General features: G+C 47.1%; 1 protein-coding gene across 1 annotated transcript; it reads right to left on the bottom strand.

Moving 5' to 3' along the window:
* Positions 1 to 1,093: 1,093 nt before the first annotated feature.
* PIGT (phosphatidylinositol glycan anchor biosynthesis class T) lies at positions 1,094 to 13,541 on the bottom strand. The gene is made up of 12 exons (XM_081196286.1): positions 13,323 to 13,541; positions 12,373 to 12,550; positions 11,014 to 11,141; positions 9,740 to 9,840; positions 9,405 to 9,491; positions 9,050 to 9,137; positions 8,867 to 8,964; positions 7,667 to 7,832; positions 7,170 to 7,370; positions 4,612 to 4,777; positions 4,228 to 4,311; positions 1,094 to 2,846 (listed from the first exon to the last, which is right to left on the bottom strand). Exons 1-12 carry the CDS (start codon positions 13,492 to 13,494, stop codon positions 2,594 to 2,596), a joined length of 1,722 nt encoding a protein of 573 aa, XP_081052412.1. The 5' UTR covers positions 13,495 to 13,541; the 3' UTR covers positions 1,094 to 2,593.
* Positions 13,542 to 14,199: the final 658 nt, after the last annotated feature.

The following is a 14,199-nucleotide window of genomic DNA, read 5'->3' as shown; positions in this document are numbered from 1 at the left end:
TATGCTTCAGGTTACATACGCTTCAGGTGACAGACTCTGCTAACCCAGAAATAGTACCTCAGGTTAAGAACTTTGCTTCAGGATGAGAACAGAAATCGTGCAGCGGTGGCACGGAAGCAGCAGGCCCCATTAGCTAAAGTGGTGCTTCAGGTTAAGAACAGTTTTAGGTTAAGAACGGACCTCCGGAACGAATTAAGTACGTAACCCGAGGTACCACTGTATAATAAAACACACAGCAGGGTACCTTTCTGTCAGTCAGCTTCTCACATTTGGGTTTGTGCACTACTGTACCAACTAGGAGCACCCAATCAGAGTTGCCTTTTCCAGACTGCTGAATCTTCACCATGGCAAAAGACATGGACATTCAAGTCTTGCAACATTTCTCCACAGCCTAATGCTGCAAACCTACACGCTTCCCTGTGAGTAGGTTCCATTGAACTCAATGGTATGCATGCACTTCATCGTAGGACTCAGCCTTGTGCATGAATACTAGCTGGATTGTAAAATGCATGTGCTAAAAAATGTTAAGAGTCCCCAAGATAAATATATATTTATGGTGGAAAACAATAGGGTTGGGGAAGGGCTATAGGTCAGTGCTGGATCAGATGCTTTGCATGCAGAAGGACACAGGTTGAACCCCTGTCAGGTACAGGTAAGGTTGGTAAACATCCTTCTCTGAAATCCTTAATAGTCAATGCCAGTGTACAACAGAATGCTGAGAAAGATGCAGCAAGTCAGACTTCGTATAAAGCAGTTTCCTGTGTTCCACAAATGCTACTTATGATAGTGATTTAGGAACACCTGCTGGTTAGGAAGAGACACTGCACACAACTAGAAAAAGAGCAGAAAAAAGGCATTAAATCAGAGATAGTTGTACCTTGGTTCTCAAACGCCTTGGTACTCAGACGTTTTGGCTCCCAAACACCGCAAACCTGGAAGTGAGTGTTCCAGTTTGCGAACGTTTTTTGGAAGCCAAACGTCTGACACAACTACTGATTGAGTAGAGGAAGCCTTGGTTTTCAAACCGTTTCGGGAGTCATGAATGGGCTTGCTATATGTCACAGTGTGCCAGTTAGTAATCACACAGTTCACAAAGGAGTTAACTTTTTATTACCAAAACAAAACAAAACCACGATCTCCACAGACTTGGCTAAGTGTCAGCACAACAGCTCATTCCCATTGGTCTTCCTCCATGAAATCAGTTGCTGAGACTGAAAGTTCCCACCTTCCCACAGCTCTTTTAAGTCCCCTCCTCCTCTCAGGGGTTTTCCCAAGCAATCAGAGACTGCGCCTACACACAGCCTATCGCTGCTCAAACCATTTCAGCCCTCTCCTGGTTCTGGGAGACAGGGAGGTGGGCAGCTTGTCGCAGGAGGGGGAGATACCTGCGACTCTTCACCAGCTTGACTCATCTCTGTCTCTTGGCCTCCCTCTTCCCACTCACCTGCTTTATCTTCTGCCGATTCTCGACTTCTGTCTGCCATCCCCAGTTCACTAAGTCCTGTTACCCCATCATCATCTGACACTATCCTGACACATCTGACACAATTTGCACAGAAAGCAAAGTGGAGGTGTGAGGCTCTCTGTTTTTCCTCCACCAGTGCTGGCCCATTAACTTACCTGAATGGAATTTTATGCATTCACCTGCATGGAATACCTGGCTACCTATAGCTACCAGGAGACATGTTAAGTACAAAGCTGATTAAAACCTGTGTTACGGAAGACATAATCACCACACAGCATTTATTTATTGAATTCCTTATCCATCTCTGACAGTTGGGTTTTTTTGTCTTCTTCCTCTCTTATGCAGCAAACAGTGGTTATTCCCATCACCAGCAGATACGAAGGCAAATCAAATTGGCATCGACTCACACAGCATGGTTTCCCTTTTATTTCATAGTGTCCCCTGTGCCCAGCCTGACCACCCCAAACCCCACAGTCCCAAATGAACCCCCCCCTAGTAATTTTCTCAATCATAGCTGCCTCCTATCCTCACTTACTCTCTTCTCCAAAACAGCAAGAGACAGCATGCTAAAATTAGATAGTCTGAGGCCTAAAATGCTATTTATTCTCTCTGTTGCACTCTCTCTAGTTGCCTTCAGTTTTGCCATTTCCCCAAGCATTTTTTCTGCGAGCTTTTTTTCTCTGACCTGAAAAAAGGTTCAGCGTTCCAACTACATCCATTACACGGCAGCTCAAAAAATTATAATTAGCACAGCAATCAGTTGCTGTGGAAGAAAATGAAAAACAGGTTGGTGAGTTAAGTGGTGCAGGCTCTAGCGTTTGAGCAAGGCCAAGGTGATCATAGTTCAGAAACAGGTCATGTTTATTTCCAGTGTTTTTCTGGCAAATGGAAGTTCCCCTTAAATTAGCAAGCTTCATCCTTGGGCATTTTGCTCTTGCAGTCCCAGTACCAGTGATTGCTTCCCTAGCTGGTGGCAGGCAGGCACAAACAGCAGATTTATTGGCTGTGAAGGAACTAGAGGGCAAAACAGGTGTTACATCTGCCTTAAGCCCACCTATCTTCTTGCAGCTTTGTCCCAGCAAGTCTTGGCAGTAGAGATCCTTGACGAAGCGGCTGCATTGCCTTCCCTCAAAGAAGTGGGACGCCTCTCATTTTACGGATTATGTTCGCCAGTCGCTTGGCTAAGCCTCCCCTGTTAGGTTCTTCTACATGGAAGGTTCTGGTCAGCAAGTTATAGAAGGAGCCATAGCAAACAGCTACCACTGTGCAGGTCAAGCAAATGACATTATACGGCATGCTGAAATCTGGCGTCGGCAGGTTCACCAGCAGCGGTTCTGTGTAGAGGCGCACAAAGTAGCTGGAGCCGTCCAAGGAAGGAAACCTGGGGAGAAGGAAGGAGGAGATCAGCAGAGCTCAAAGGGCTGATTCAGATAATGATGTGTTAGCACCCTTGTCTCCAAGCATATCAGATCAGGAGATTAGGCAAGAGTGAAGGAGTGCCACATCTTTGAGGGCAGCCTCAAATTGCAAATCACAAACGGAATATTCATGTGAAAGGTTTCGATGCGCAAGTGCTTTTCAAATAAGCAACACCCCATAGACACTGTGCCACATGAAGAACTCAACTGGTTCTCTGTCGTCTGCAATTCCCTCTATGCAGATTCCCCTGCAAAACTACATGTGCACACAACACACATTTCCATGCATCCCATACTTGCATGCAGAAGTCCAATATCTTGCAACTTCGGCTAATGCCTCTGTTTCATGCAACCGTACAATCTTAAACTTACCACAACCGTAGCACTATTTGAATCCAAAGGTTGCTTACAAAATCAGCACTAACTGATCACTGCTACAGTGGTGCCTCGCAAGACGAAATTAATTCGTTCCGCAAGTCTCTTCGTCTTGCGGTTTTTTCGTCTTGCGATGCACGGTTTCCCATAGGAATGCATTGAAAATCAATTAATGCGTTCCTAGGGAAACCGCCTTCAGACCAGGTCCGGGGACAGTCTGTCCCCGGACCTCTTCTGAAGGCTGGGGGGGGGGGACAAGGGCTTTTCTTCCCACCCCCAGCATTTTAAAAAACCCTGGGACAGCGGAGGACTTCTCCGCTGTCCGGGCGATCTTAAAATGCTGGCGGGCGGCATTTTAAAATCGCCCCGGGACAGCGGAGGACTTCTCCGCTGTCCGGGGCGATTTAAAAGCCCCTGGGAAGGCAGGCAGGGGGGGACAAAGACTTTCGCCCCCGCCCGCCTTCAGAAGGTGTTCCCCCCCCCCCCCCGCCCGGAGCGGTACCTATTTATCTACTTGCACTTTGACATGCTTTTGAACTGCTAGGTTGGCAGGAGCAGGGACCGAGCAACAGGAGCTCACCCCATCGTGGGGATTCAAACTGCCGACCTTCTGATCGGCAAGTCCTAGGCTCTGTGGTTTAACCCACAGCGCCACCCACGTCCCTTAAATGCCAGTGTAGAAGCAGCCAAATAAATAATTTACTTCTTGAATCTGCTCAAAAATATACATTCAGTTCAGAACTAAATTTCAGATTAACCAAGGTTGTAATTTCTGAAAACCGTTCATAAAAAGTCTTTGATATCTATGTTTGCACAGACTTCTGTCATGGTGGTCTAGCTACAGCCTTTGCTAGGTTAATCTGAAACGTCCGGTATGAAGCTGTTTCCAATAATCAACAGAACTACAATACCAATCCCACACCTCTCATTCCCACCCTTCTCTGTTTTGCAGTCATCAAATGCACTCACAGTGAAGCAAAGAGTGGACTTTGATCTTCATCTTCCTCTTTCATCGCAATGACACTGGGCACTAGGGCACTCAGAACAGATGGGCTACAAACCAAACAAAAAGAAATTACTTAGAGCTTCGGCCCAAGGATGGGGAATCTGTGGCCCTTTAAATGCTGCTGGGCTCCCAGTTTCCATCATCTCCAGCTGCTCGTCATGCTGGTTGGGGCTGATGGGAGCTGGAGTCCAACCACATTTGGAGATCCTTATAGGTTTCCCATCCCTTCATGGGTCCCTCTTGGAGGGGAGGGGGTTTATGAACCTGGTCACAAGGGATGCAACACAGGCAAACCCATGGCCGACAAACTCTGATGGCGAGTGGCTCAAGGACAGCTGCAGCCTTACCTCACATAAAACCCGTGGTTGGGGTCAGGAGTGTATTCTGTCCACTTCAGCAAGGCTCTCTCAAACTGGATGGTGATCTTTGTGACAGAGTTTGCCGGCAGCTGAATCAGCATTTCCAAGAGATGGGGCCGCTGTCGGTCCTGAGCCGGCTGATAGTGGATGTAACCTAGCACCAAAGACATGCTATCATCGCACACCACTTGGGTCAACATGAATAAATAAAACCCTTTACATAATGCCTTGAGGAACACTCTTAACTTAGGCCTGACTGATCTCCCCAGCAACTCTGGGGAGGAAAACAAACCCAGATCACAAAATATTTCTCCAACCGCCTCCATTTCCCTTGTTTGGAATACGAGCTCTTACGCACTAAGATCAGTCAGAATACTGTATGTTAAGACTGTAGTCCTGTATCCGAAGGGTGGGGAACCGTTTTTGGCCAAAGGGCAGCATTACCAATAAAAGCTGCATTCCGGTGGTGGATGAGGCCAGATCCATCTACAATCTCTCACAAACACACAGCCATTTCCCATGGGAACAGAGACATATATAATTCATAACCACTCAAGTTTCACCTTCCATTTTCCTTCTGTTGTTGTTTTAACCAAAGTTTCTTTAAAAAGAAGCAGCAGCTCTATTGCACCCTTTATTAGCTCTGACTGTGAAAAAGGCAGGAAGAACTCAGGAATCCTAACAGAAGAATGCAAGTTACTCAATGCGCAGCTCAATTGCTGCAAGCACAGCCTTTCAGGTATTCACAGTTTTAAGTTTTAAAATGCAATTGCATCCTCAAAATTGTAAGCATGCAACTGCAAGCTGCAAGGCCACTTTTTGCACATTTGCAAGGAACAAAGGCCTACCTTTCTGCTGAAGCATTTCCCCCCTCTACTTTTTTTGCAGCAGCTTTTGCAGAGAAAGGAGCTGCAGCTGCAAACTTTGCACAGCATCAATGCCCCTTTTCTCTGCCAGACGCTCACTGCTTAACAGCTAATGCAGGGGCCTCAGCAGGGTTAATAGCAGGGAACCCCTGTCCTATATCCACTTACCTGGGAGAAATCCCCATTGAATTCTATGGAACTTACTTTGGAATAGATATGCACAAGATTGCACTACAGAGCTGCAATCCTATGCACACCCACTGTATAAAATGGGACCTTCTTTTGAATAAATATACATAGTGTGGGCCTCTCAGAACCTCGGACAGTACACTGAAGTAAACAAATAATATAAGAAACCATCAACAGGGTAACATGCTTCACTTCTCCTTGAGAAGTGACTGTAAATGCCACCAGTAAAACTCATTTCCTTTTAAGGAAGTCAAACATTTACGGCTTACACAAAGCCTTCCAAATACACATTTCTGCTACTACATCCCATGGTATATTATCATGCTAAGCTTTGGCTCCTTACCTCTCTCGCCCTGACCTAGTAACTGTGGTCCACGCGATGGTCACCTCCAGACTTGATTATTGTAATTCACTCTACATGGGGCTGCCCTTGAGACTGTTCCAGAAACTCCAGCGGGTGCAGAATGCCGCAGTGAGACTCCTTATGGGGTCCTCACCGCCGGATCACATTCACCCGGTGCTATACCAGCTGCACTGGCTCCCGGTGGAGTACAGGATCAGGTTTAAGGTGTTGGTTTTAACCTTCAAAGCCCTATACGGCCTAGGACCCTTGTACCTATGGGACCGCCTCTCCTGGTATGTCCCACAGAGGACCTTATGGTCTTCAAATAAAAACATTTTGGAGATCCCAGGCCACAAGGAGGTTAGGCTGGCCTCAACCAGAGCCAGGGCTTTTTCGGCTCAGTTCTGTGGTGGAACGCTCTGTCACAAGAGACTAGGGCCCTGCGGGACCTTGACATCTTTCTGCAGGGCCTGCAAGACAGAGCTGTTCCATCAGGTCTTTGGCCAGGGCACAGCCTGACCCCCTCCTTCGGTAATCCACATAGAACTCTAGCCCAATGTTTGCCATTAATTTGATTTTGAATTGATTTTAGAATGCATTTCAATCAATTGATTGTGATTTTATGTAAACTGTGTTACTTTTATTGTTGTTAGCCGCTCTGAGCCCGGCTTTGGCTGGGGAGGGCGAGATATTTTTTAAAAAATTATTTATTAATTATTATTATTATTACATAGGTTAATGATAAACTGCATCAAAAGGGGGGTGGGTATGGGCTTTGGAGCTCAGCAAGCCAAATCACTGAACACATAGAAAAAGCAAATTACTATGGCTAGCCTACATATCCAGTTGTTGAGAAATGCATATGTAATGCCAGATGTACTTAAGAGATGCTCCTTAAGGGGTATAGATATGAAGACAAAACTTCATGCTTTTCAACTCAGGCCTCCCTTTCTGAATCTGCTCCATTTCCTTGGCATATCAACTTAGAACATGATCCGGTACATATATTGGAACACAGAAAGCTGCCTGCACTGACACGCAGAAGCTCTTCACTGCAATGTTGTCTGGGGCTGGTGGAAGTTGCCATCTCAAACATACGGAGGGCATCAGGTTGGGAAAGGGTGTATTACTAGGAGGCTCCTTCTTACTTGGTTTGTTTTCCTTGCCCTTGGTGATAATGGTCAGCGTGTGGATGTAGAGTCGCAGATACCAGGGCACAGTCTCCAGCAGAAGCACAGGGAAAGCTCTGTATGGGTGTGTGTTATAGATTAGGGTGCTGATTTCTCCTGTCTCAAGGCCATAGCCACTCACATAGCGCTGGGCATGGAGCACAGGTACTGCCAGATCCACTGCAGGAAGGAAATGAAACCAGGTTAGGAGTCAAACTACAGGAGCACCACCAAATGCAAGAATATTATCCCTGAGATAATGTGAGTTCTGAACTAAGACAAGCCTGGTAGCAGTCCCAGCAGAAAAGTAGATGCACTATTTTTCTGCTGTGACTACCACTAGATGTGTCCCGGTTTATAAATGAATAAGCTTAAATGATGCACAGCACGAGTCTCTCGCATTCAAAGAGTGTCCATTTTCTAGTGATCTAAGAGAGGACAACACATTAGAGACAGGAAAGCCATTGATAACTCACAGCCATCCTGAGGGCGCTTCCATTTTAGTTGCACATTGAGGCTGCGAGAGCCATTAAAAAGTCCTGGGTTCAGGAGATCATAGACTGCGTATGTTCTCCTGTCTCCTTGGACGGATGCTTCATGTACAGACAAGGGAGCTGGGGAAACTTCAAGTAACTCTTTCTCCTGGAAACATAAACAAAATAAAGTAAAATCATTATTAGCCATCAAAAAGATAACCAGCCCATCTATATTATATTTTTGTATATATTCAGCACGTGGGCAGGGTGCGTGGGGGAGACTACCTTCAACTGACCCCAATTCTCATATTTATTTAAAAGCTTTCTGGCCTGTTTTACAGGATAAAAACATCTCTGCAGAGCGCATTATAACATACTTTGAAATGCAGAGGGCGATATCCCACCCCTCCCTGCAAAAGGAGCCCAGGTTGGCGAAGGGCTTAGGTTCATTTATTTCAATGGCTCTACTCTTGAGTATAACTAACACTGGATATCACCCAGAAAGAAGCAATCTGTGTACCCAGCACAACTGAAAAGAAAGCCTATATAAAGCTGTATTCACAATTGCAGAGGGTTCCTAATTAGGTGAATAACCTACATGCTTACGGATGCAGGCATGTAGTTTCTCCTCCCAATCACTGCTAAACACTGGTGTTTGAGGGTATAGCCAGTGGGGTGGGGGTCCCATTCCATTATCCATGCACTGGATATACACATGGAGATTATTTGAGTAGCCCTCTACTCTCAAGACTCTGTAATATTACTGGAGACACAAAGCACCTAAAGAACTGTAAGCATCTGGTTAAATCCTCTCTCGATTATATATACAGTGGATGCTCGGGTTGCGAAAGTGATCCCTGTGGGATGCACGACTGCAACCTGCAGCGACGCGCCTGCGCATGCACGGGTTGAAATTTGGTGCTTCTGCGCATGCTCAAAGCGTGATTTAGCACTTCTGAGCATGCATGACCGCCAAAACCCAGAAGTAACCCATTCCGGTACTTCTGGGTTTCGGCGGTCCGCAACCCGAAAAAAACGCAACTTGAAGCAGCTGTAACCCGAGGTATGACTGTATTCCGCTCAGTTACATCTGGGGTTTCTGTCAAGCTTCATTCACCCAGAGAGAGCTCTGAGTAAAGTGGGCATCTCCTAAAGGTCCTGATGTCCTATTGCAAGGTTACTGGGGAAAGGATAGGTTACCTGGCCTTTACTGGAAATGTCAACGTAGACTTTGCTTTGAGACGCCAGTGGGCACGCTTCAGTAAGAGTGCGGGAGAAGATCTTGAAGAGGGACCAATCTGGTGGGAGAATGGCACAAAGGTCATTATTAAGAAGTGAGTAAACCGCTGTAACCATAGCAGAGTGGTGATGGGCTGCAGTTACCTTTCTTTCCATGGCCGCTGGCAAAGGAATCAAAGACAACCGTGAGGGTCTGTCTGAGCTCCCAGGACATGCTCAAGCACGAGGCATCCTGAGAGAGAAGGACAGAGCATCAGAAATGGCAGGAGCAACGGCAGCTCTAAGGCAGGCACCCCCAAACTCGGCCCTCCAGATGTTTTGGGACTACAATTCCCATCAACCCTGACCACTGGGCCTGTTAGCTAGGGAAGATGGGAGTAAGATGGTAAGGCTTGTGAAATGTGATCATAGGTTTTGGCAGATCATAGGGGGGTGGGGATCCTGTCTCCAACTCTTTCAACCAATTTAAGACACAGCACCAAATCCTTCAAGGACTCACCCTGCAAATGGGGCGGATGTGCACAGCTTGGGAGTGGTAACTGCTGTGGAACAAGCGCTCAGCCTTCAGCAGAACAGCCAGGCCAGCCTAGGAAGAAAAAAAGAAAATAGGCTTAACTTTTGCTCTGTAGTATAGCTAGAAACAAGCCCAAGCACCATGCAACAGTGCGCACGTAGTTCGCTCTCCTCCAGAGTACTTGCTCCAATTGTGAACAAGGCCCCAAAGCTTCAGATGTGAAAGCTTGCGGGGGGGGGGGGGCTAGGATGAGGGAATCCAGAGCAATGACACGTGTTGGTTCAAGGCGCCACCTGCATGATCACAGGAATGTGCCTCACCTTTGAGCTGCATGGCAGCAGCTTCTTCCAGGGTGTGAGGTTCTCAGTGCAGACAACTTCACGGGGAAGGACGGCATATCGTAGGAAATGGTGGTCTGTAACTGAAGGAGGGAGAGGAAGGGTTAGAACATGTGGCCCTCCTCCTCTTGATGTTGTTGAAATTTCCACCAGCCCCAGCCAGCATGGTGAATTCCAGGAAATGATTGGGTGCCCATTGGTGGTATATAAAATTTAAAATAAAATAAAATGCTCTCAATATGATAATGGAAGTCAGCTTCTAGAAATCACCCGCCTTCAGATCTTGCCTCCGCCATGAATTCACTAGCTAGCCTTAAGAAAAGCAGGCATCTGACATAAAGGGTACTACTAGATTGAATTCCTTTAAGGATTACTGAGGTCACAAGTGTGGAATACTTGGAACTACTGTACAGTGTAAGACTCTTAATCTCAGGGTTGTGAGTTTGAGCCACACGTCAGGCAAGAGATTCCCGCTTTGCAAGGGGTTGGACTAGATGACCCTCATGGTCCCTTCCAACTCTACAGTTCTTTGTAATACCTAGCTTTTAATAGTAGACTCAATCACACAAAGCACTTATTTAATGAATTATTGTCTGCACTATCCTAATGGTTCAAAGTAACATAAACAAAACAGTCAAAGTGAATCAATAAACACATTTAAAAACTAAGTCAAAACCTATGGCATTAGCCTAATTCCAATGCCAATTAATTCTTATTACCCTGTCAGCTCAAACAATCCTTACAATGCTCTCAAGAAACAGAGATTAATTACAAAACCAGCAACCCTAATCAGGATAACAAACAAGGAGATGGGCAGATGTTCCAAAAATGTCGAGCCTTTCAGCACCCCCAAAACTTTCTGAAAATCTTATGCCAGAATACATTTGTTAATTTTTAAGATGCCACAAGATACTTGGGTGTTTCTAAGAAGTTCCGGTCTCCCTTTAATTTCCCCAACTAATACATACCAACAACACAAGAATTCCCACTTGTAGAATGTGACTTTTCTCTCTCCTTCCTCTGCATGCACCCTGCACTCACCAAATCTGTGCCAGAGGGTTTGGGAACCCAGAGAAAATATTTAGGGGGGTGCACAGGGGGTAGAGGGAGGGAAATAGCATTGCACCGATGGGACAACTTAAGTGCTACACTGGACACAACTCTTTGTCATTTAAGTATTTAGAACAAGCTGCAATTCAGTGGTGCCCCTTCTTGCAAAACAAGCCCTTCCAGGCCAGAATAGCCCAATCTCTTACCATTTGCCAATCCCAGAGGTTTGAAGGATGCTGTTGGAACAACAGTGTTGGTGGAATCAATGAAGTTCAGAGAGGCACAGAATATTCCTGAGAGGATGTTGCTGAGATCTTTCCAAGCTTTGTCAACGCTGAAGATGAAAAATAAACATATTTAACAAACATTTACAGCGGTGCCCCGCAAGACAAATGCCTCGCAAGACGAAAAGCTCGCTAGACGAAAGGGTTTTTCGGTTTTGCGTTGCTTCGCTAGACGAATTTCCCTATGGGCTTGCTTCGCAAGACGAAAACATCTTGCGCTTTTTTTTTAAAGCTGCTTGAAGAGGCGCAGTTGCGACGGACCGTGTTTCGCAAGACGAAAAGACTCGCAGAGCGAATTCTTTTTGTCTTGCGAGGCACCACTGTACTGTGAATGATTTGCCTGAAACTTGCAAGATGCCATTTGGAAAACAAATGTGTTTTCAAGTCGCAGACTGTGTTTGCAGTTGTACATCACTTCAGGTGCCATTCTAGTGGCAGGAAATGCTTCATATAAAATTCAAAAATAAAATAATGAAAAGCTTGGGCTTTGCTTCAGTACTGCATTAACATGGCAGCACTAGTATATGGAAATGAGCCATGTTCACAGCCCACAGCTACAAGCACTATCTAGCACCTGATGGCCTATTCCAAGAATGAGAACCTTTTCCAGGACAAGAACTGCATTCCCTTCTGGGGGTCGCACACTTGTGGGTGAGGACAGAGGCAAAAGTGGGCAGAGAAACAAACACACATTTTACCTTTGCATTGTGGGAAACTTTCTACACATACCACCATTTCCTTCATCCAAGCAAGCAAGATGTATTATCAGACTCCAAGAGCACATTCCAGTCTGGCAAAAAGCACTCAAAGAGGCTGTGAAGCAAGGACTGTGAGGGGTATGGCCTGAAAATTGGCTGTTTGGCACCGAGAGTCCTGAGAGCCAGACAGAGAAGCTTAGAGGGCTACAACTGGCACCCCAGGGTCCAGGGACCACCACCCAATGCCTATTCTGATGAAACAGCAAGGGAGAAGAACTATGGCCCTTCTAGAGGCTACCACTGATTTAGGTGTTGGGATGTCCCAGTGGGCCTTGGCAGCCTTTGGCAAAATTGTTCAATGCAAAGGAAAGACCCAAGAGACATCGGCATTTGAAGGTGAAGGAACAAAGTCTGCTTATTTAAACCATATGATTGCCTTCATGGAATGGACCGTTGAAATTTATCTTGTTTATGCACTTATGCCATGAGGAGGTGGGAAGGCGAGAAAAGTAGAGTGCAACAGCCTTCTTACGATTTACCAGAGAGCCCTTCAACCAAGTAAAATCAGCTCAGGCTTACTTACTCAGAGACAGACTCCTGAAACCAAACCCAGAGCTCAGCCCCAGCCGGAGCTTGCAAGTAAGGCTGTCCCCAGCTCCGTGTCCGCCAGAAGCCCTGAGTGAGGGAGAGATGCAATTCGCGCACCGAGTACTTGGAAATGAGCTGGCCAAGGGCTTTGGGGAATAGCCGATAATGAGACACTGTAGGGAGCAGGGGGAAAAATAGGAGCATTACAACAACATATCTTCACATCAACCTCTCCACCTGCCCCGCTCCCCAATTCACTTTCCCTTCTCCTGCTCCATTGAAGAGGAATGCTGCTGCAGTCCTGCTAGCACCCATGCAAGTAAGCCAGTAAGTAGCCTATCCCTCAGTCTATTACTGACCAGGGTTCCTTGACCCTTTGCTGCATTCATTTTTCCATTTGCTACCTCAGGCCTTTTATGCTTTCCCAGTGAGACTGGCTTGTACCCCCGGCAGCTCAGAGTCCCCACCGCTCCCCAATGGCTACTAGACATGATCCTCTCTACCCCCGCAGTCGGTGGCAGCAGTGCTTCCAGATACCTGTTGCTGGAAAACATGGGAGGGGAGAGTGCTCTTGCATTCATGCGCCAGAATCCCAGAATGGTAGAGTTAGAAAGGAACCCAACAGTCCACCCCCCCCCTGCAATGAAATAACCTCGACTATAAAGCACCCATAACGGATGGATTCATTCATTCATTCTTTCTTTCTTTTCCAAAGGGGAAAGGCATCAGGTGTGTGAGGGGGAACCTTGTGGAACTACAAATGCCATCGCCTCTTGCTACTAGACATGCTTGCTGGGGCTGATGGGAATTGTAGTCCAACCACCCACACAACTGGCGCCGGAGAAGCCCGGTCTCCGGGGTTCACAGGGACCCCCTTTCCAGATAATGCTTCGCTCCCCCCCCCCAAAAAAAACTCCCTCTGTCGCGACAGGCCCCGCCCCTTACCGCCCTCCCGCTGCAAGTCGGAATCCCAGCGCGTCCGGAACTGGAAGGTGGCGGCCACGTCCCCCGATGGGAGCGGGCTGAGCAGCAGCTCTTCCCGCAGGGAGTCCCGCGGCTGTTTCGCCCCGCTCGTCGCCAAGAAGAGAAGCAGCAGCAGCGGCCCGAGCGGCTCCATTCCTCCGCTGCGCTCGCGGCAAAAGGGAGCAGCTCCGCCCACTGCCCCGGGCGCGTGTTAGCCAATGGGGAGCGGAGAAAGGAGGTACCATGGAACCCCGCCTCCATTCACCCTGTGAGCCAATGGAGGCTTTTCAGGAAGGGGCAGAGACGAGGCTAGAGCGGCACTGCCCGTGGCCTTGTTGTTGTTCGGGAATGTGCTTCCGGGTCGGAGGCAAGGGATGCCGGAAGGAGCCTGCAGGGGCAGGTTTACTGCTGTGGCTGCGATTGGGCGCCCCACGTGCCCAGACAGAGGCAGAAAGTAATAGAAGTAACAGCAGGAGGAGGGGGAGCCGACATGCTCTTTGTAGCTTGATCCCCGTTTCGTTTAATATCCTTTTACATGCCTAATATAATATAAAATAATATAAAAGTATTATGCTTTGTAACATATAACATCATTTCTTTTAAAAAAACAACACACAGAGAGAGTTGCGTTATGTTGAGCCAGACTTTTGATTCTTCTCTACCTGGATATTGGCACTCCCAAGGTTTGTTCCTAGCTCATACCTGGAGATGCTAGGAATTGCAGCTGGGACCTTTTGCATGGAAAGCATCGTCTTCTGCCTCTGAGCTAGAGCCCCTCCTTCAAACACTGGCCCCAGTTCTCCTGGTCTGGGAATTTGAACCCAGGACCTCTTGGAGCCAAGGTAAGAATAATACACCA

The sequence above is a fragment of the Podarcis bocagei genome (assembly GCF_964188305.1).
Source record: "Podarcis bocagei genome assembly, chromosome: 5".
In the NCBI taxonomy this organism is placed as follows: Eukaryota; Metazoa; Chordata; class Lepidosauria; order Squamata; family Lacertidae; genus Podarcis; species Podarcis bocagei.
Note: the sequence above shows the minus strand (reverse complement) of the source record. Positions and strands in the feature narration are given on the sequence as shown.